This window comes from Solea solea, chromosome 10 (assembly GCF_958295425.1).
Source record: "Solea solea chromosome 10, fSolSol10.1, whole genome shotgun sequence".
Taxonomy (NCBI): Eukaryota; Metazoa; Chordata; class Actinopteri; order Pleuronectiformes; family Soleidae; genus Solea; species Solea solea.
Genome location: NC_081143.1, coordinates 12,274,919 through 12,299,678, shown reverse-complemented (window position 1 = coordinate 12,299,678; position 24,760 = coordinate 12,274,919). Strand labels below are relative to the sequence as shown.

The 24,760-nt window shown below is 39.7% G+C and overlaps 1 protein-coding gene across 1 annotated transcript in view; it reads right to left on the bottom strand.

Moving 5' to 3' along the window:
- The window catches only part of lcor (ligand dependent nuclear receptor corepressor), a 72,873-nt gene that overhangs the window by 31,405 nt on the left and 16,708 nt on the right, over window positions 1-24,760 (bottom strand). Inside the window, exon 2 of the mRNA XM_058640080.1 lies at window positions 2,080-2,145. Coding sequence (XP_058496063.1) covers window positions 2,080-2,145 — 66 coding nt within the window. The remainder of the gene's footprint in view (window positions 1-2,079; window positions 2,146-24,760) is intronic.

Below are 24,760 nucleotides of genomic sequence, written 5' to 3'. Positions count from 1 at the left end.
TCATCACAGATACTTATTGATATAATATGGGTAATTGCTCAGCCCTTGCTTATGAGTAAGCAGTGTAAGAGTGTTTTATTGGAACATGTCTTTGTGTTTAGCCTGATTTAGCGTTCCTTTTTTACAAGGATGCCCAAGAAGTCACAAAGAACCGGTACCTTTTTTTGGCTGCTCTAGAAATAGAGAAAACATTTTTACTTTGCAAAAAAAGAAAAAGAAAAAGTATCATCAGTGAAACATAGAGCGCTCTGGAATTTGGCATGGAAGGGAAGAAAAAAAGCAAAGACGTGCTTTTGGTGATCTTACATCTATTTAGGTCAATGCACGTCTGGGTCGGTTTGATCCATGGAAACCAAAAACAAACACGAGGGTGGAGTCCACACACACACACACACACACACTCACACCTGTGGGTGAGGTTCATAGAGTTTCATTCTGGGATTGGCCTCAAATAAAATCAGTGCTTTGAAAAGAAACCGTGACGACTGGCCTGTGTTGTCACATTGACTTATTTCATTATTGAATGAATTCATCGTGTGTACGACGTCCTCTTTATGGATCTCAATGACTGCAGCAATTCTTCCACCACACTCACTCACTCACTCACTCCTTTCTGCACTTTTGTGAGATCTTGCAATAGAACATCTTTAATTTGTACATTTTTAATTTTCCAAGCTTCCAAATCATTTCCTTCCTTAACTTAACTTACTGTATGTATCTTTAATTCAAGAACCTTCTTTTTTCTGAATTTTCTGGCTATTGTTACATGAGATACAGTGATTTTTGTTGCTGTTGTTGATCTTATTATTCTGCTTCTGTTTGGTCTTCATGAGCAGAAGTTTGTGTGAATACTGCACATTGCCGGGTGACACGACAGAGGGTCGTTTGGAGCTGAAATCATTTTTTTGTTAAGTTGTGATTGTCAACATTGCAAACTTATTTGACAATGGTTTGAACCTAAGTGACACATTGGTATTTAGAAGTTGCACACGACGTCTTTAAAATCTGAAAACCTTTGCCGTTGACATGAACAATGGACATTGGACCAGTGCCTAATCTGACGCCGTGAGATGTGAAGTGCAAAACAAAATTTTACAACCATCAGTTGGTTGTTGTTTAATCTGTGAGATCAGCTGTAACACAATGGCCTTCACCTTTGTTGAAACAGACGATACCAGACCTCACAAACTGGTTGTGCGGGAGATTTTCTGTTGGTCACGCTTTGACCATGAATGATGTTTTAGCAGCTGCATTCACTTTTGTTTTTTTCACTCTGATCAGACAGTGCTGTGCATTCGTATTTGCATTTTCAGTAAATGTGACAATATATATATATATATATACGGGTATATACGGGTGTCAGACAGTGGAATAATCTGGATGAGGAGATGAAAAAATCAGCAAAACGGAGTGTATTTAAAAAGAAGTATGTAGAGATGACTATTAATCGATACCGAATGAGCCAGGAGGAAAGTATGACAAAGGTCAGAGACAGAAATCTGTAGACACCGTGTGGAGACGGCCGTGGAAGCAAATGTAACCAAACAAAAACAAAAAGCGAATGTACCCAAACAACACCATCCAAGTTAATAGTTAACCTGATGAATTGACCTCTATTGATTGGATCATTTTGTGACTTTTGGGACGTTGAACATGCCAGGCAACAAGTCGAGACTGTCACTCACGACGGAATATTATGGACACATGTACAGACACACATGGAGTCTGATTGACTGTCTCGCGCTAGACTGTATCTCTGAGTGCTACCTGATGCTGAAACATGTTTTTGTCAACATGTCATAAGAAAAAGAATAATTATGTATTGTACGATGAATATATGTATTCTGTGGGTAATGGGGGCGGGACTAGATAAGCTTTTGCTTCTCCCGCTTTCCCTTTCGGTTATGTGTATTGTGTGAACTACACCAAGATGATGTGTGATAAAGAGTGATCTAACTGACATGACCGAAATAAACATATAAATAAATAAAATAAATATATATATATACATATATATTTAAAAATGTAACTTTATTGGTTGAATTTGTGTTTCTCTGTGTTATCTTAGTGCGTATTTACCTTGGAAAAGTGTGATATCTTTGACTAGTCCCGGCCCAAACAAGCCTTCCAAGATGCTTTCAAAGCCTGTGAAAAACAGAAAACATGTTATATTAATGCACTGTGACATGTTTAAGACCAAAACAACAAATGTGACCACAGGGAGAATATCATATGTAATAAAAGTTATAAAAAAAACAACAACAAAAAAACAATGTGCTACAAAATATAATTACATGGGTTATATTTGTCAAAATAAAATATTTGGAGCATAAAATAATTTGAAAGGATGCCTGAATCATTATTTTATATCTTTTGAAGCACGAGGAACATAAATGAAAATGTTTCCCCTCCCCCGTGGGCCATATTTTGCTGATGTACAGCCTCCTTTGTTTTCATCCACCAGCAACAAAAACTGAGAAGAGAAAATGTATATATATATATATGCATGTATGGCTGCACAAAGGAGGTTGAACAGTTTTTAAAACCCATTTTAATATTTGATGAAAAGTGACAATAATAAGAATTAACCGGCATGTCTCACACACACGGCGCATACATTCAGACAATGGCATGGAAGCTCGTTATTTAAAAACAAACAGAAAACAGTGCGTGAGCACAGGCGTCACTGCGATACACACAAAGATAATAGACAAGGCCAAAGCTAATGCAGAGGCTTTTTGGACAAACAAGAAACAAACGCACATAAACGCACCGAAATATCTACAAAGACAAGCCTGACTGAGCAATTATAATGTACACACACACACACACACACACACACACACACACACACACACACATCTTACTTCCCTGATCTTAAAGCACTGGAACGCTTTACCTAATACCCAAGCTAATGTCACTCAGTTTTTATTAACTGTAAATACCCTCGTTCTCGCTGTTGCTTGGCAACCACATATAGAGAAACATAAATACATATCGCACTTTTCAACCTGGACACCACCGCCTCCCCCACCCCACACTGACACACTCCACCCCACCCCCTCCCTCATCCTCTATTAAATGGAAATGAAGGAAGACAGAAACAGAGACAAAGACACACAAGCACACCTATGTGAACGAATCTGCATGGTGTGTGTGTGTTTTCAGCAAGAAGGAAAGGTTAACAGAACATGTGCACACACTCTCACACACACACACACAACTCAATTCAGGTATTGCCACTTGTCTCTCCACAGAGGGTCAGTGTCTGGGGCCGTGTATTTCCAATTGAAATATAAACTGGCTGAATAAAACACAGCCTGCATCAAAATGTGATTTCTTTGTTATAAAATGATTAAAGATGACCTCACGACAGCCGCCGCGTCACCTCAGCTCCTTCAGCAGCACAGACTCACACTCCGACAGCTTGCTGACGGGAAAACTCATACAATGCAAAGTTGTTGAATCTTATGTTCTTTGACCTTAAATCATCCAACTCTAAACAGTTTGTCCGCGAGGCAAGACCAAGAAACCTGACGATGAATCAAGAAAATGATCCACCAGTTATGGAAAATATAAAACAGCAACAAAATAAAAAAAGAGCAACAACAGCCTCAAAGTAAGTCAAACAATAAACATGATATATTACATGTTAATATGTATAAATATTGTGTCATCTGTCATTTATGAACTGAGTGTGTCTGTCCTGCTCATTGAAAGAGTAATAATACTAATAATACTACTACTACTAATAATAATAATAATAACCAAACTGTTTTTTCTACTCATCCTGCAGCTTTAAGGTTTTTAAGGTCTGCGGTTGCTCGAGTCGTCTTTTAACTGGAAGGTCGAGGGTTCGATTCCAGGCACTGATGTGTCCATATGTCCATGGGCAAAACACTGAGCCCCAAGGAGCTCATGACTTTGAATGAATATGAAAGGTGTGTGACATAGATGTGCTGTATGAATGTGTGAGTGAATGGGTGTGAATAAGTGAATGGCAAAACTAGTGTAAAGCAGCTTTGAGTGGTCATCAAAGTCATCAAGACGAGAGAGAAAAAACACTATTGAAATACCATCAGCAGGTGTGTGTGTGACTGTGTTTGTGTGTGCTAATAAGATGCTAGAAACAAATGAAAGTGTGTCATCCTACACATTCTAGAGAGCCCCCCCCCCCACACACACACATCCTCTAAAACAAGGCCATGCAGAAAAACAAGGACATTCTCTGTGTATATTTTTGATTTTGTGCCCCAGGGTGCATCTTCTACATGTGAGGAACTAAATCATAGTAGTGAACATTGTTAAAGGGCAAGTGAACAAAATTCAGTTTTTAAATAATATCACAGTTTAAACCTTAAACGCCAAGAGTCTGGAAAAAAAAAAATCAAATAGTTAATGATTTCAATCAGCCAGAGCCAAAACTCAAACCTTTCACTAATGTAGTCATCCTATCAACCTTTTCTGACAGACGGCAACAAACCCCGCCCCCCCCCCCCTTTTCACCCACTGTCCTCGCTTCACAAAACAGTATAGTATTGTATATGGTGGAACACACACGCACACACACACACACACAGAGGCACATCACGAAGTTCCCTTAAACCTGCACATGCAAAATTCATGTGGCCTACAAAGACAGCTTTGATAACAAAAAAGAAAAAAGAAATGGGGAAGCTTCAAAGAATTTTCAAAAGCTTCAATTCTTTTCCTCCTTTCCAGCCCTGCTTTCAAAGCTTCAGGGTAAAATAATTAGGGTTGTGGCGTCAGAATTCACCACTGAGAGTTCAAGGTAAACAGGCCTCCACAGTATCTGGATGCTTTTCACACTTTCACATACATCTTTGCATCTTTGCAGGCGGATGACGTAGACGTCGAAGGATGGCTGCGTTCACGAGAGTGGAGCGGTATATATTTAAAAAAACATAAAATGAGCATCACTTTAATGACCTGTCCAGAGTGTGACCCGATCCCTGTGAACCTCATGTGGCAGATAAACGGTAGAAAACAGATGACTGAGCAACTCTAGCTCCAATTTCTCTCACGTCAGCGTCTGAAGCATGTGTGTGAGGAGCACCTGCACTCTCACAGCTCCAAGAGGAAGTGGTGACCACAGGACACATGTGAGACTGCCGCTTCAATTTTACACTTATTTTACACTTATATTAAGTTGTAGTCAGTATCTTATATCATATTACAGCTCCTCCTCTTCTCTTTCTCTCTCCCTCTCTCTCTCAATCCCTGTCTCTTGCCCAGGCATGAGGCCTGGTGCTACAATTGGATGGGAGAGAGGTATAGAGGATGTGATTGGCTGGATGAGATAACGGCTATAAAGTCTCTAAAGCCACAGGCAAAAAAGAAAGAAAGACTGAAAGCTCCAGGAATGTAGGTCAGTTAGTGAACACACTGAGCCCAAAAGCATTCACACATGATATGGAAGACAGCGAGAGAGAGAGAGAGAGAGGGACACTGTATAGTGTGGCATCTGGGATTCTCTTGCTGTGTTACGCAAAAATGCACGTAAATGTGCATTACACACACACACACACACACACACACACACACACACACACTGCCCCAATCTCTGAAACCTCCATTGTGTCACTTCGTTTCACTTCACAGAGTCCAGCAGCACAGCCGAGAGCAACGTGACATAAACTTAAGAGACTCGCACGCACACACACACACACACACACACACACTTGCACGCACGCACGCACGCACACACACACACACACACGCACACACACATATACTAATACTTGCATGAAGCGAATCACAAGACATCGAGCTAATCCACATCTGTACCAGAAAGGACAAACAACAAAACTGTTACACTGCTCTCCAAACGCATGTTAAATGCATGAATGAGGCTGAAAACATGATTTAAATAATAAAGTAGAGTTAGATTATGTAAACATGCGCAGACACACACACACACCTGACATATGAAGCACTTAACCACACCATTAATTTTTCAGCCCTGATTGGTTTTAATATTGTTTATATATATACATATATATGTGTGTATATATACAGTATATGTGTATATATACATTTATCTGGAGAATTAAAACAGCTGAATATAAAGAGTGATGACAGAGGAAGAAGCACTGACGGAGCCTGACACTGCTGATTGACTAACACCAATGTGACATGTGTCATAAGCAAACGTCAGCCTGTCCAACCTAGCCCGAGGCCAAACACAGTTATTGAGAGGAGGAGGGGACAGAAGTGGAGTCATTAGGAGAGACGCTGTATCAATATGAGCTGATATTCAGCTCAGTGTCTGTCATCGGCCGATCGGCAAGAATACGATGACGTTCACCGACGGAGACACTGTTGTTTTTCTTGGTTAATGAACTGACAAATTCATCTCATTGAAGAGGAAGTCGAATAATTTTGTGAGTGGAAATAATAAAGGTTGTTTTACTTTGTGTTGATTCAAACTGAGTGTGAGAGTGTTCAGTTAGGATTTTAAATAAAACACCACCATGGAGCCATAATTTCATTATATGGTGAACAAAACAGGAACAATTACTATTGCAATATAATTTTTGAATCAATTATTCTTTATCAATATAAAAAAAAGCAGCTTCCCACGCATGCATACTTCATATGTCCTTTGTATTCTTTGAGCACTGAGTTGTGCAGGCACCAATCTCAAGCAGGTGTCCATGTTATTGTCTCCTTCGTTGTCTCTTTTGACTCAAACGAGACTGTTTCCACCAACTGGACTGAAAAGTGTTGTGCTACATGGGCCATGTGCAGTCAGATTTGACGTTACATAGAGACACAGTGTATGGTTGCATGCAGGTTTCACACAAACCACTGCAGTCCCTGATGGACAGCATCGAAAAGTTTGCAACCATGACGCCACTGGAAGGCTCCAATACATGACTGATTTAAACAGTTTTTCAGCTGTTTTCCAGGGGTCCCCCTCTCATCTTGGGGGTCACAAGCTACTGCCTCTTTTGCCCACCCCTGTTGCAGCAGAACCTGCTCAGTGTGAACATGGCAACAGGGAAATCTGGCAAACACAACATGGGGAAAGGCGGGAAGAAACTCCTCCCTTTGCTGATGTACCACTGCTTTACTGTGTGTTGAGAGCAACGGAGCTGATCAAAAATGCATTCATAACACTCTTGTCAAATCAGAGCGGGCCACACACACACACACACACACACACACATGCACGTGCATCGACTCACAAACATGTTTAAAAACAGCTTCTCCCATTTCCAGTATCGGTGGGAAAGAACTCGACACAGAGCAGAGCAGAGCATGGAGGCAGAGAAGCAGTGAAGGAGCAACATGGCTTTTGGCTTTCTTATGACCACTGGACCTGAGCTATATATAGCCCTGCATCGGAATTAATAATTTAGCATGACCAAAGCCTTTAGAACAGGGCCCCTTGCCCAGCCCCTATCAAATCAATACCTAATTAACTCTAACAGGGGTCTGCTGGGCTTAAAGCGATAGTTCGGATTTTTTAAAGTGTGCTTGTATGAGATATTGACATAATAGTCAGTGCTGACTGCACTATGAACACTGCTACCATTAAGAACTGAAAACATGGCTGCCAGCCACTTAACAAAATGCTCACCGAATAAAATCTGTGCCATCGAAAGTCCAGGACATTTCAAAAATAAGCTTTGTCTCGCTGCTCCGTTCCTGAACCAAAGAAAATCAGAATGACTGGTTCATGTTGACACAAAGGTGTGTCTTGTAGATAAATCTCAATAAAGGACTTCAAACAATGAGGTCATAAAATGACACTTAAAGTAATTAATGGAGACAGCAGTGGATCAACAAACTTTAGTTTGAAGGCGAAAAGCCGGTCTCATGGGGACAAGAAAATAAGATGGAGGAGCTTTTTGTTTGGTTTTTTCTTTGTGTCTCTGGACAAGTCTGTTAGGTCCATATCAGAGGTTATCTACTTCCATTATATTAATATTCACAAAAACATATCATTAAGCAGATTTGTTGGGGTTTATTGCGGGAAAATAGCACCATCAAAAGTGGAGTGTGGACGTTGTTTTTCTAAATCAAACCTCAGTTACAGACAACACAAAAATGTGACCCAGAGTTTACACTTCACTCTCAGTAAAAGTTCCAAGAACTTCCTCATGCAACGCATATGTGCTGGAAGCGATTCATGCCGTCTATTCTCAGCTATAATGTAATGACCATTGACTTCAAAAATGGTAATAACGTTGCAGTTGAGCAATATCTGGAAGACAATTCACAGTTGGACAATATCCCTAATTAATTCAGGAAACAAAGCAAAAGTGGACACAGCAATAACAAGCTCCCCTCATCCACTGAGACGTAAACAAAGCCAAAAAGGGAGTCCATCTATAAAAGGCAGGTTATAAGTTATATGTTGTAAACAGCTCATAAGATTCTGGTCAATAAACAGGCATGAGAACTGAGGTGAAGGCGGCCATAGGTCTTCTATAATCAGTTGTTTACCCAAACCATCTGAGCCTGAACACTTAGGAGTTGTGGTGCAGGAGCTAAAGCGGGTCATCCATTATCCAGGAGGTCTGAGGTTTGATCCCTGGCTCCTCAAATCAGTGTGCGGAATCATCCGTGGACAAAACACTGACGGCAGAGTTACCACAAAACAAAGCACATTCCACTTATTGATTAAAACGTTGTTTTATTTGTCTAAGATGGCTGCTGGCCTGACATACTGTAAACTACAGCTTGAAAACAAGACTAATTCATAAAATAAAACATCATTCAGTTAGTTTAAAATAGATAATCTATTTTCTGGACTGCTCAGTTAGAATAATTGTAGCACAAATACACCAGTCTTCTGTGGTTGACAATCAAGAATGCAGTCACCTCATATTTGCTGGGAACAGAGTGACATAAAACAGATCTAAAACATAATCCTCAGACTAGGTTATCTTTTTTTTAATCAGCTGAGTCTGTTGTTTAATGGCTAAAATCAGTTTTTCCTTGTGTCCCCACTGGGAGTGAGTGTCCGTGTCTCCATCTGATTCTCAGTGCAGGGACCACACAGATTCATCAGTGCTGACTGTGTCTAAATTAGTATTTAGGACCCACCAGTCTGTCCTCATCCTCATCCACAGCCTTAAAAACACTGAGATTAGAGCTAAAACCTGACAAGGCAAAAACACAGAACTGCACAAACTAATTTTCAAGAAAGTGAAATAAGCCTAATCTCAGGGAAATTGGTTTTATTTTTTGCCTAAAAAGAAAAAAATATATCTTAGCAAGCAAATTTTGCATCAGTTAACCTGGTCTCAAATCTCTAAGTTACAACTGACAACCTTCTCCATTTAAAACTTTTGCAGACAAGTGAAACAGCAAAAAAAAAAAAAACGTTCTAATAGATTTAAATAAGTGAATAGTTTGAGCGCAGCAGCACAAACAGGCAGCGAGAAGTGATTTACAAACATCACAACAGTGGAAAAGAGCAACACAATCCTTTTTTTTTTACTTCTGCAGGAAAACAAACTTCTGTGGAATTGTTGAGCTTTTTTGTGTGTGCGTGAGTCTGAGAACAAATACAAATATAAAAGCTTGTTTACTAATAGTCACCACCACCTCTGGTATAATGTGTGCGCATGCGTGTGCTGTGTGTGTATGTATGTATGTATGTGTGCACATGCATGTGTGGGTGTGCGTCCTGGGGAATGAGGAGGGAAATGAATAAAGCAAATATTTGCATGATTGGCCAAAGGCGTGGTGAGAGTCAAACGCACACACACACACACACACACACACACACAAACATGAAAACACACAGCCTAAACGCGCTGTGTCGATTCAATCTGACGGCTTCTCGGCAAACCAAATCCCTAATCTCATCTCATCTCTCGTTCTCTGAAGTATCCGGTGATGAGCTCAAAGGAGGCTGATGTGCGCTGGCAGCTATTTCTGTGACTAACACACTACCATAACACACACACACACACACCACCATCACGCACACGCACGCTTGTTAACACACTGTAAAAGCAATCAGAGCTGGGTGTTGTCTTGTAGGAAGATGACTCAACCCATGAATACACACATCAAACTGTGGATGTGGAGACTTTACATTGTGTTTTTCGTGGCATGGAGCCAGTCACACTTCATTTGGACGCGGTCATGGCTCGGGGAAGGAGAAAAAAAAAAAGAAAGAAAGTAGGTCGGGCTCTCTGATTGGTTGACTAATCACCCCTAACATAAAGTGATGGTGTGTGTGTGTGAAGAATCACTCTCTGCTACTGTACACGGAGCCAATGCACACGGGGCACACTCTACTGTACATGCCAGGCTTTATTTTGAAAAATGCAAACGACTGGTCCAGGCAAATTTAGGGCAGGCTGGGCTCGGGCGTGGTGCTGCCCTCATTCTGTTCACTTTGCTCATTTCAGCAGATGTCGAAGCAGAAGGGAAAGAAAAGGGAGGAATCAGTGCAATTACTTGTCTAATTATCTAATTATTTCATTACATGGTGGAGAGCAGGAAGGAGGATGATGATGGTGCCTGCGTTTCCTTCCCTCCCTGACCTGCTGTCGTTCCGCTAACGACACCTGGACATATCTCAAAGTCTAACCTTCCTGCACAGGCCCTCTGCTCTGGATTCTCTGCAGATTTCACTGCTATTTATGTCCTCGGCCTCCAACACAAACCTTATTTCCCACTCTTTTCATTTGCATGTTCTTTCTAAAGCAAGAATGCACGGGGATATTAAAGCGCTAACGGGAAACAAATTAAAAACAATTTAAGGAGAGACAGGGGAGTTTGTGCAAATGTGGAGAGGTGGGTGTTGGTGGGAGGAGGAAAGGGAATAGGGATGATTAGCAGGGTGAAAAATGGGAGTGCTAATTGGCGGATTCTTTTATTTTCTGCCAATTAACCTGCTAAAGTGATAAATGTTGACAATCTGATGGAGATAAAGAGCAGAGAGGAGGCAGGAAGGTAAACTGGGCCAAGTCTGAACTGACTGACTGTCTGTGTCATCGAGGTATGACAGCACTGGTTTCTATGACTGTGGCTCCATTAAATTCACATGGCAATGTCATGTGTTTTGGATCCTAAAAATAACGGAAACGGAAACCGGAAAAGCTGCTTTACTGAAGAAAAAAAAAGGGCATGATACAATTATGTGAGGAAAAGCCCAAATCTTATTATGGTTGAATGAACCACAGATAAGTCTGATATGCTTATTTAAAGATAAAGGGAGTGGAAAAAATGATTTGTATTGAAGTCGTTCTGCTGCCAGAAATCCAGCAAAGGAGCACTGACTGAGAAAAGAGAATTTTGAACGCTAAGTGTCTCACAGCAACGAGGTTCTAAGTTGAAATCTGAGGTTGACCGTGACATTTCTATTTGGAGTTTGCATTATCTCACCAGTGTGTGTGTGTGTGTGTTTGCAAACAGTCAAGACATATCTGGATCAGCAGTTCTAAACCATCTGCTTCTGTGCCCCTGAACCGTTTCTGTTCATTAACTTCATGTGTTACATGCCAAACCAAACATATTTCAGTTTTTTCACACATTCAGTCCGTCCAATTCTTCTTCTTCTTTTTTTTCTATTTTTAAAATGCTATGTCGAGTCAACATATGAGACAAACAGTAAGTTTACTTTGACAATTCAGTTGTGGTAAAACATCTATGCAGCATATACTGCGTGTCTTTACCTTGAGTTTCACTTTCTATACAGAAGTTGAACCTAGAAGTTGACGGAAATGACGCTCCGTACGCATAGGTCTACCTGCGGTTGAACCTGTGGTGAAAGATTGCTTTCACGGTCTATTTTGAATCTTCTTCTCGAGAAAAAGCCACACAACTCACTTGCATGAGATGCACTTGTCAGGCTCATGTTGTGTGAGGGCTCCGTGGCTGCTGTTATCTGATAATGTGGGTTCCTCATTGGAAACACGCTACTCATTCATCCAGTGTGACCCAGGCCTTAGAAACACTGTACCACACCTTCACAGTTCTAAGACATCACTTAATTCAAACCAACTTCTACAGACACATACTGAATAACTGAGCTTGTGCCTTTCAGTCAATGTCAGATTAGTTATGCTTAGCATTAATAAAGACAAAAGGGAAAAATAATTAAATGTAATTGACTTCAAAATAAGTCGTAAAGAATGAATGAATGTCTTGGTATGACCTCTGCCCAAGTTCAACAGTCACACATCTTGCATTAACATACAATAAGAGGTACATAAAAACATGCACTCGACTCTGCTAATCCCATTGTACCGTCTTTAAATACAACTTGTTTAACTTTGATGAATTTTTAAAGTACTTTCTGACCCTTGATCCAACGCCTCTAAAGCATACATACTTCCCTCTTTCCCCATGAAAAAGAGTTTCTCGTTTCTAAAGCCGGTACATACCCCTCTCCACATTATTCTGTAGATCTTTAATTACTACAAGGTTGCAAAAAAAAAGAGAAAGAACATGCTATTTACATAAAAATGTCAAAGAGACAACAATAATAGAAGAAATGAACTGAGCTGCAGAGAGTTTTGTGATGCCTGCAGAGATGGGGGACATTTTTCTCCACTCCGAGACCTCTCTGAATATAATTTCGGGTCAGAAGAACACATTTTTATTTGCAAAGAAAATTACATCCAAAATATTTCACAGATATTGGGTCCTCCGTGCATTTTTCAATCAAAAATATTAGCTTGAAAAAGAAGAATGTCACAGAAAGAGAAATGTTTTTAAACTGTTATCGAGACCTTGTCTTTTAGAGAACATCTCGCTTCGACACATAATGGCCTCCGCTAAGCACTCAAGACTGCCATTTCTAAAGGGGGGCAATTTGCAATTCACAACTAACTGAGGCCTTTCAAACTGAAGAGGGTGACACATGGCACTCTCTCTGACCTCGAAGTCTTCTGGGTTCTTCTTGTTTGTTTTGTCTTTGGTTGGCATTGTCACTCCCTCCTTGAGAATGACAGTCAAGCATCAGCCAATCATGAAAATAACCTTTCTGGCACGGCAGGGTTAAGGCACAAAACATCCTTTTGGAAACAGGAACATTCAAGAGACTTTGGACCACCAAGCCTCATGTCCACTAAGTAGCATAGTATAATTCATTTTGATATATCACGAGTAACAAAATAACCAGTCATACTGTATGTCCCGTTTTTTTGGCTCCTACAGAACGATGCGAGTCACACTGCAGTCTGTTGATTTGTCGTCAGATAATCAACACTTTACAAACGGATAAATGGTTGTGCAATAATAACGGTCGTTTACATTTGTGTTCCGTTCCCCATGTTCCAGTTGAGAAGTCAGAAATGCAAACACACCCTGGGCTAGCCGTTGTTAGCAATACCTATGGTAAGTGGTATTTTGCACACAAACAATGTAGCAAAATGTCTACAGTGCTATGTGTACGACTGATTTAAAGGCTAATGTAGAAGTGTTTGTATCCCATTTTTGTTTCCGAGTTGACTTTCCGAGTTGACTTCAGGAATGCCCCATGATCTTGGAAATTCAGAGTTCTGACTACAAATGGAACGCACCATATTTCAGTGAAACCTTCTCTCAGAGAAAAAACGTCTTCTTGATTGTTAAAATGTGGTTAATTTCAGAAATACATTGTACTGTGTTACTCTGTTTACATACATACATGTATGTATATATATATATATATATATATATATATATATATATATATATATATATATATATATATATATATATATATATATATATAAACACTATTTACACACTGTTCAAAAATTGCCCGTATGGAGGCTCTGGTGCCCATACAGATTATTATGGTTTTTGATTTGGAAACAAAATTGTGACAACACCGGTGCTACCAACAACACTGGTCATTTTCATAATCACATCATATCACATGTTTCTGGAAATGCCCCCTGATTATCAACCTGCATCACAATAACTTTGCACCTAGCCAAATTCAGCGTTTGTCGCCTACACACCAAATCTTTCTCTATGTCGATTGAAAACTGCAGCAGTCATGTAAAACCGAGATTGTTGTAGATACTAAAATATGCTTAAATGCTTGTCTGAAAGGAGAGAGAAGATCACAGAGGCTGCAGGCACTGGAAGCAACACTGGCGGGAAACATCTGTTTAGGTGGCAAACAAGTCAACAATCACAGGTTGAATCTCCTCGTTAGCATCACAGAGCTGCAGAACCGACACCTTTGTGCGCCTCATTATCTCTTCCCGTGGAGCCTCTGAGCCCAGTCTTCCCCTGGTAATTACCATCAAGTCCTTTGCAAAGCGAGGTGAAGATCTGATGATCTAAATTACATTATTTTTTTTAGGAGTAAAGAATAATGGCTCTACTTTTCAAAAAGTAAAGAGAAAACACGCATGACACAAATGAGGTGTTCTATCAAACAGAGGAACAGACTCTGGATGGAGCGCAAACATGGCTGACTTCTAATCTTTTTGGTTGCGCCGAAGTCGGACGAGTAAGCGGCAACGTTCACAACTCCAGCATAATTATGAGGCCAATAAGCAGCACATTCTCAAAGATAAAGAGTCACTCTAAGCATGGAGCGACGTCTAGTTGGGTCCAAACATTGCATCACAAACACAGCAACATCACCATCAGGAATAATTACAGAAACATGTGATGGCCATTCCCTAAACAGTCACACTCCACTGCATCTCACACAAAGGTTTTATCATCTCGGTGTGTGCAATGTAGGCCTGGTGGTTCTGGAGAGGAGGAGTTTTTTTAATGACATCATTAATAAAGTAACACAAGGAGGAAGTTGTATGACACAGAGACTTCCCACATGGATCACACCTGGCTCACACATCTCTTTTACCGCTGTAATGTAGCTCATTAGACATGTGAGGTGTGTTAATGAAACTCAACTCTGTAAAAAAAATAAAAGAAGGTAACATGCATGTTAAAAAAAAACAATTCAATCATTTGTCTTTCTTACTGTCATGTAAACAACTGTCATGTAAACAAGTCCGACTAAAATCGAGCTAGTCGGACTGGGTTGGACTTGGTGTGATGTGCATGCACCAAAATGTCCTCCCTGGTCTTTGAAGTACAAGGAGACGACGTATAAACTGCAGTACTTTTACCAGAAAAAAACACACAACACGACGACATCAGTGAGAGATGAAGAGAGAAAATCCATGCTTACGATCCATCTTGCCATTCGCTGTATGTTTTTTTTTTTGTCACGTAAAGATAAACAGGAAACTGATTCAATACGCTGTAACTTATAAATAGATAAAGCACCACCTACGGAGGCAGAGTCAGGCGTACATGGCCAATAACTTGGTTTTCTCCTCTGCATGTTGTCTGTCTTAGTTGGACTACAGCCGTAGCTCCATTAAATTGTGCATGTAAATGTACTGACTGAGAACCTCACACAGCGACAACCCAGTGCTGCGAGATTATCACTACCAGACCACGCCCCCCCTGAAGCCACTCTCTCTTACTCAGCACTCGCTCTCTTTAGGCACCAAAATTTGCCAAAAACTGATGATGAACACAAATCATGATTATTTGGTCTCAACTATTAAAAGTATCACGTTGATTACCCCACCCTACTTTTACCCTAATAGATGGTATCAAACCACAAACCTTTCTATGGGGCTTTCTTACGGGTTAGAACCTGAACATTTCCCAGTATGAGAAAGACTTGATCAACATGTAATGGTCAAAGTTGAACGAAGAGACACATCTCTTAGACACGGACAGTTTTCCCACAGCATTTCTGCTGAAGACTAAAATACACACTCAATGAGGAGTTTTCATGTGGTGTCTTTCCCAGAGACTGACATCTATGACACTCTCTGCTCACATGTCCGCTTCTGTAGTGATGGACCTTGAAGTCATCATTCTGCGTGTTGATGTTCCTCCCTGAGCAACAAAAGGAAACGTTGTTCTCCAGAATCTAAACTTGAAAAGAACATCTCAGGAACTAACCAAGGGGTCCGGAACTGAAAGAAGAAAATGTATTATCCCCGCATCTTTTTGTTAAAAGTGTTCAATCATTCCAGCTGATGTCATGGTTTCTTTGGCTTTTTTGTCATTCCCTCTGAACTTCTAAATTGTTTTCTACAGTTTGCAAAAGTGGGGAAAACAGGAAGTGAACAGATAATGTACTGAAAGACTCTCTCTCGCACACGCACACACACACAAACACACAAAGAAGCTGTCTACTGACAGTCAGTGACTCATTATACCCACACTTGCAACTGGGTAAAGATATAGACACAGAAATACACTAACACGCGCAGATCAAACACACTATTTGTTTTGATTTTGTCTAGCAGCAGTGTCACTGCACTCAACAGTCTCATCTGGTCCACACTTGACCTCCATTTGACTTGGTTTAACCGTCCAAAGAGAGAGAAGAGGAGAGAAAGAGAGAAAGATTTGGAGTGACATCATGTTTGGAGTACAGCTGAGCTACCAAAGAGCGGACAATCCAATTTGTGCAGGCAGGACCTTGGGCACCCCCCCCCCCCCCCACAGGTCCCCTTCCCCTTATCCAAACACAGCAGCGGAGGGAGGGGTTGGTGTGGTGGCCTTTTTTTTTCCTTCTCTTTTTTGGGTTAAGCATTAATGTAATGCAGTGGCTAGGTCTGAGGTAAAGGTTTTATATTTTATTTTCCAATTTTTGCACCAATAATACAATGCATCTGTTTTACAAAGAACACTTTAGGAATGGGATGATATACAGTTTTGATTAACTAGTGATGAATTGATTAATCGCATTCAGTCCTAGTGATTTATTTTGCAACAATAATTCTCTTCTCAGTCTGATACTGGCTTAAATGATACCGTAAAAAGAAAAAACAAAAAGCAAAGTCTAATACAACAACATGTAAACAATAAATCAAACCTAAATGTTTCATTAATTACAGGCAGCATGATTTAAAGAGAGAATCCCTCCCCCCATCACAGCCATTTTTATATCCGATTTATTTTAAATGGCTGCTACAGCTAGATGGTAAATGCATCAGCACAAATGCGTCATCAACAATTAAGGAGTTTAAAACACTATATCACACAATATTACCATCAGGAGAAATTCAAAGTTAATTATATTGGTATCATATCAGACACAATAAAATGGTATTCAGCCATCCCTAAGAACACATGTGTCTCCTATTTGTTATTTATTAGCAAGTGTGTTTTGGAGGAGTTTCAAGCAGGAGTTTACTCAGACATCAATGTTATTTTGGTTTGGTCAATCGTGTCGTTTAATTATTCATATCATCTCATGCCCGGACATTTCTGTCTTTCTCACAGTAAATGGAGGTAAACAAAAGAATCCAGGGGTTTGAGATCTGACCACAATCATAGCGTTCCCTTGGAAACCTCTCAAAAAATACCAGTGGCACATTTTTTGCATTTTTGGAAAAATGCGTGAGCAAAGAAAAAACTGCTGAAATACTTCCCTCCGTTGCACTTTACCTAAGCCTGTGCTTTGTCTGATCATTAAAGGATAAGGGCTCTGCAGCAGCTGCCTCATTATTCTCACATTTTGTTATTTACCTCTGACTCTCTGCTGAACAAAGAGCTGATGCTGCCTGCAGCTGCTCAGGTGTCCTTGTTTACAGTGCCTCCTCAGGTGCAAACTGTAGGAAACGGTGAACACAGTCATGTGGCCTGTGGTTGTTATTATTATTATTAACAATAATAATAATAACTAAAAAAAAAAGAAAACCTGCAAAAGGCTGCTTAACGGTTTCAGCTTTACCTCTGACAGTGAAGCAGCTGCAGGTAGTCTTTTTGAACTAAATACAGCACCTTTAAAAAAGGTGAAGTTCTTTGATAGACAAAGCAAAAAGTCACATTTTGTTAAGCAAATGAGGTTTCCTGGTTGCAGCATGGTGAGTACACGTCCCTTTTGTGTTATTGCAGTGGGAATATCTGTCAGCGTCGGTCGCACAAAACATGACATGTGAATAAAAATGTCAACATTTATGTGAAGATATTAGACAAGTAATTCCTAAAAGGGTTGATTCTGTATAATGCATTTAAACGTCTAACTTCTGCATGTTAAGAAATAACTTGTAAAAGGAAAGAGACCGGAACCACAGAGACCGGAACCACAGAGACCAGAACCACAAAGTCCTGAACCAAAGAGTCCCCGTTTTCATGTTTCCGGACCACAATCCTGCAGAATAAGAGTAGTTGCAGTTTGTTTTTGGCCCAGCAGGGCGATGAAACGTGATGTGTCAAAGCATCTACCTGAGGACACTACATCTGCTGACCATCCTCTACTGATTATCATTTTCTTGCCTAAATAGATTCATTATTTAGCTAATTTAATGTTGTTTTCGTGCTTGTGTCAGGTTATAAAGGTCAATGGGTCAACTGAAACCTTTTTACCCAGCCCCCAAGCACTCGATCCTTCTGCCATCTATGTCTACTTTTCTAAACCTTTGATTCCTTTTCTCTCTTTTTGACCATCTTGTCAAACCCTGTTTTGTTTCAACATGCTCGCCATCGTTTCGTTTCGTTTCCCTCATTGAATCATATATCTGCGAGCATTTCCTCTTTCCTCCACTGTCTATTTCTCTGCATTTCTCCTGTGCCTCATGGTTCCTGTAGTTCCATCACTAACTTTTTAATGCATCTATATTCCTACGCAGATGGGTGTTAATAAAATTACTCTCCAAGTAGTTCTGTTCAATGATGTAACTTCATATTGCTAGTTAGTAATAGTTTTAGTATAATTGAGTTAATCAGGAAGGATTTTCATTATCTTGGTTTAATCAGTGTTATTCAATTGTTAGTCAGGAAAAAAAGAAGCAGCTCCCATTAATGCAGCTAATAGGAGTCTAATTAATGAGGACATACAGCAAGTGCATGACATATTGTTTAAGTTTGAAAGTGCGTACGAGTCCAGAGGAGATTGAATTCTAATTTGCCCAGTGGATGCAGAGAACTATTATTACTGAATAACAAACTACATTTTCACATGTAATCATATCAAATTCCAGTCGAGTCTCATCTGATCAGTTGCTGAAAAATGAAATTATCTAATGAAGCCGGAAAAACATTAGTGCAGGTAAACATTCGCTCGCACTCTCCCTGAGAACTGGCAACATTTCCAAGGACGATTAGACCATCACTGAAAGTGCAGAACTGAGCGACGCGTCACATTAAAGCAGCTCGGGTCTGACATTTTGTTGTAAAACAGACAAACTGGGCTCAGTAGTCCTGATAAAACTGCTTTAAACACAACCAAACATTCCTTTATTCCTTTAGTGAGCTGAAAGAGATTCTGAGATTTTATATTTCACAAAATCACAAAAAATAAATCTATTTAATATTTTATGTATTTCAAAGTATTGAATGTCGTCTAAAAACAACAGCAGGTTTAAGATTTTACCAAGTGTGTAAATGCAAACATAAAGGCCTGTATATGTACATTTTATATCATTTTTCTAAATGCAGCATATGTTTTGCAAAATTAAAAGTAAACCACTCAGTATATTAGAGCATTTACAAAAGACAATTTAAGTAATGGCACCCATTTCATTTGAAAATACACACCAAGTACCATGTTAGCTTTAGACTCTGTAATGTCCTTACCTCTTTGAATCTCTGATCATTATAACATTTAAATGGTTTGCAACATTTGCAAGTGTTGAAAGTAGCCATTGTATCGCGTGGCGACAGTCTTGAGTAACTTTAGGTCATAGAAAGTGAGAGCTCGGCTTCTTTCTGTCCATTTAACCCTCAGCAGGACATGAGTGGAACACAGTAACACAGAAACAGGCCACCGGATTATTTAGGTTGAACTGCATTGTAACTCTGTTCATTTGCTAATAGGCTGCTCAGCTTCTTTGTGATTTCATATATGTGAACAAATAACCTTGTATGTGTAATTGAAAGCATGTAAACCACTGGATTTGACAGATGTTACTGACTGCGTGTGTTATGCTGGGCATGTTTTTTTTTTTTGGGGGGGATTTTAAGTCGTAATGACTTTTGTGGGTTTCACTCTTATGTCTGTTTGTCACTATATGTCTCATTTAGTGCATATACCCCCCCCCCCCCCCAACATGCACACACACACACACACACACACTAGCATATATAAATATAGAGTTAGTCAATCAGTCAGTCAGCATGAGGCCCCAGTAAAAGCCTTCACCGTGTGTTTATGGTGAGAGGGGGGAGGAGACAGTTGAAGCTCGCAGCGGGGCGGCTTCTCTCTCTCTCTCTCTCTCTCTCGTGAAGGACCGCTGCTCCATCAGCTCCTTTGTGTCTTATTAAAGAAAGAACACGCCCTCTACCTTTCTGATTAGGTCTGTTATATATGTAACAGTGGAGGTGACAATGGCTCTGTACTCAGCGATGCTGCGTGACAGACAATACGTTATAATAAATGAACACCCCTGGTATTTTAGCAGCAGCCGCCACATGTCGCCGCTTCTACCCTATTTCAACAGTAACACAAATAATAATTAAAAAAAAGAAAAAAGAAAGCAGTTCCTATACAATCAGTATCAAAGACACCATTAAAGACTAATAATTGGAAGATTAATTGATTAGGAGGAGATAATTAGAAGATTAATATCATTCTCATTGCCTGCTCTTCCCTGTGGTGTTTATTTTTTCCATAACCCGTGCGTGAATTATGACTTCACGGACACTATGGAATCAAAATGAGGTGGAGGAAGAAGAAAAACAACAACATCGTGGATCTCAGTAACGACGTTAAAGTGGTTCATGTTTTGTATCTTTTACGTCGGTCCCTCTTTCAATCAATTGTTCAGTTGATTTGTACATAATATATAAGGTAAGGTTCAGTACATGGCTGCATTATTTATTGCACTACTGACTTAAAAAAATAAAATATTTGCACTACCATTGGAAATATATTTAAACACAAAACATTTCCTTTATATTTTGTTCTTCTCATATTTTAATATACTTTATACCAGGAGCAAAAACTAAATAAAACCTGTTCGCTGAGAGTCATTTGACCCTGGAGTGACTTACTATTACTGTGTAACTAAACCCATTCCTCGGAGGTTAACTTAGTCCAATGCCTGATTTTGAGATATGCCAAGAAGTGGACTGAGAGCGGAGGGAGGGAGGGAGGGAGAGTGGGGAGCAGAATTGAAAATGTGAATGCAGTAGCTGGTGTTTGACCAGAGGTGGCAGTAGATAGACAGACACATGTATAATTTCAATCATTTTCTCTAAACTGAGGATTTGCACCGGGATCAACAACTAACATTATGGGATGAACATTTACACTGGTGAAAAAAGTGGTTATGGGATCAAACACAATCACTAGTGCAAGACACATTTATACCCAAAGGGTTTTTGATCAGTGGTAATATGAGAGTAAATGGACATTTTGGTTTCTGTGCTGTTTCCTCTGTAGTAGTCTAAATGTCTGCTTCATGTGGCAACAAATGAGCCACAGAGAGCAAGGGCCAATATTTAGGGGCTTCCTGTGTTGAAAGCGGTAAACAGAGGCAGGACGTCCTTTCAGTGTCAATGGTAACCAAAGCCTGCTCAAACATGACTGGTCAAACTGGAAACAAAACCTGTCCCTTGTCTAAAGATCCTGCACATATTCACCTGATCACAGATTCCTGCGAACATCATGTGGGGACGGAGGTTCCAGAACACAGCAGGCGACAAAAAGTGAAAAAAGCCACACATCAGTACACCATTTCATAAAATGTACTATTTAGAAATTGATTTACATTAAAACTCCAAAGTCTACAGAGAGTCTTCCCTCTTGTGTTCACTCATTCTCATTATCAACAAAAACTGAATCTGCACTCCACGCTGTTTGGTGTCTGTTGGTTCAACAACGTGTTCGTTTTGGAAGGTTTTGGTTCACCAGCAGATTATTCTGGAACTTCTAAAACCCAAACAGCAACCGATGCACGTACATATAAAAAGGGAAATAAAGGTGTGCTGCAGCTTCGTAATGGGCCGTGACTTTCAGGCCTTTGAGCACCTCTGAGATCAGAGGCTGAACACTGTGCACCCGTTGACCTCTGCCTGCAACAACAGCAGAAGCAGCAGGAGGAGGAGGAGGAGGAGGAGGCTAAACCACGACTCTGTGTGAGCTTCTTTATGGAGAGGAGAAAATGATTCTAATGGGTTCAATCTAAACCTTTTAACAAAGGCATCAGGGTGAATATAACTGGAACTTCACTGACAGTATCAGCAGGAGGAGAGGAAGAGAGAAGCAGAGTCAAAGTGATGAAATATGAAGAAGGAAAGGAAAGGAAAGAAATGAAAACAGAAACACAGTAATTCATTTAAACTGCCAGATTATGTGGATTCTTCAAAGCAATAGGGATAGTGTTTATGAAAAGTAGAAATAATGACGATATTCTACACATACATGCAGGTATTTACATTATATCGGAGGCCGATTATTGCCATCTTTTTAATAGTCTTCATCAACCCATTATTTGTTAATTAGTCTTATTCTTCACCGTTCTTCAACTTCTGTTTATACATTATTTTTATTTTAAAAAATATATACCTGTGCTGTGGTGTGTTTTTCATAATATGTTCTGTCATAATAAGTTTGTTTTTCTCTCCACTGATGCAGAGTGTTTGTTCACTGTGTGAACTTGTGGGTTTCTCTGCTCTCTATGATATTGTATCTATCTATCTATCTATCTATCTATCTATCTATCTATCTATCTATCTATCTATCTATCTATCTATCTATCTATCTATCTATGTGTACATTCATACTGTAAACATGCATATATGTGTGTACATATTACTACACTGTATATGCATGCGTATATATGTATGCACATACATGCATTAGGAAAAAAAATTAAGAGCATGTAGGAGAAAATCATTTCCTGTGTGTTCTCATATTATTATTATTATTATTTTTATTATAATACTACCTGTTTGTACTCAAATGACTGTGTTAGTCGTACAAACGTGTGTCTATACAGTCACTGTGTGTGTGTGTGTTTAATTATAATGGTTTCTCTGCCAGCTGAGGTCAGACAGGTCGGTTCACAGGTTCCTCTCAGATGAGCTGTGTGGTCGCATCTTTCTCTACACTGACTGCACTCTCTGCCATAGTTAACTTTAGGATTTCTTTCTGATCTTATTTAAACGTGACTTTGTCTCCGTGCCTGTAGCTGAGCGCAGAGCCGCCTCATCACAGAAACAGGTAAAACAGTCTATTTTTAAGACGAGATGATTGAGGTGGTTTGGGTCTGGTTCTGTCACATTTGCTGGGTCTTTACATGTTTTCATTTTATTGGCGTTGTGTGGTTTCTGTGATGAGGGATAATGAGCAGTGGCCAAGCAACGGCACGTTACTATAAAATATAATATATACAACTATATTAGATATACGGTATATATATATGTATATGTAGAAATATATCCTAACAAAGTCAGGAGGCGCAGAGCTGATGGAACAATGACATATTTACACTCATGGTATGTACGTGTGTGCATTTGCATGTGTGTTTATGTGTACTGCGCCTGTTTGTGTGGGCGGGGTGTGTGTGTGTGTGTGTGTGTGGGGGGGGGGGGGGGGGTTATCCTGTTATCATATGATTTTCACAAGAAGCTGTGCTGCTTATATTTTGACGGACAAAGGGAGCGATTCACAGGCAGCAGGGAACATATGGACAGAGGCAGAAATTCCCCTAAAATGCACACACACACAAAGATGATTGTCTGCTGTTGTAATTGGGGGCGAGCTGAATGTCTTCCGTGACCTTTCTTTTTTGTACAAACCACATAGATCTCATCACTTTGCAATCTTTGTTCCCGTGCTAATTTCTTCAGATACAGGTTTTAGTCTTGCATTCAGTGTCTTGGCTGAGTTTATTCATTTAAAACAACCCCAAACACAAAGTCAGTGCCGTTTCCTATTTCTTTTGTAAACGTGCTGTGCAGTGCTGGCAGGAAACAAAAGTACAATGGCTGCTTGCTCATGGTTGAGCCTCAATTTAAACACATTCAAAAAAACAACAAAAAAACAGTGGCAGATCGTTGTTCTATAAAAACATGTTTTGATGGGTCAGCAGCATGTCATTACTGTAACACTGGTGAGGCCAAACTAAAATGAATGACTGCGTCAGTGATTCACTATTAAACAGCGACTCTCGGTGAACACCTGCGGTTTAAGTTCCCACCTTCCTGCAGCGGTGCAGAGGTTTACTCACAGACTGTAAACAAATGAAATGTGCTTCTCAAAGCGTGAGAGTGTAAACACACTGAAATAAAATATATTCTACTGTTTATGATCTGAATGACATGGTCTTAAAACACACTCATTATGTATCACCTTTTATTACCTTTTAAGGATATTTTATCATTTGTTAGAAACAATGAAATTGCCTGTAAATATGGTCAATTCTGCTATAACACAAATTATTAGTGTTATTAAGTGACTTTTTAAATGACATTTTCAATGCATATACATATATATATATATATATATATATATATATATATATATATATATAAATCTCACAGTATGACGATATCCAAACTCTAAGACCATATCTTGTCTCATGTCACCCGTAACTTCCCAAATGTAACCAGTTCATCCATCTGCTGTTTTCTGTCAACCTGAAAACATCACTGCTAATGTGTGTTGGGCCCGTTTTTCACGTTTCAAATGTGGACCATGAGATATCACCGTCTCGCTGTGTCACATGATCGAGTCAACATCAGGAGGCGGAACAAAAGCAGCAGGACACAGAGACTTCCATGTGTCTCAAGGATTGATGTACAATTAAAGCTGTAAAGCCATTAGCTGCTAATTTCT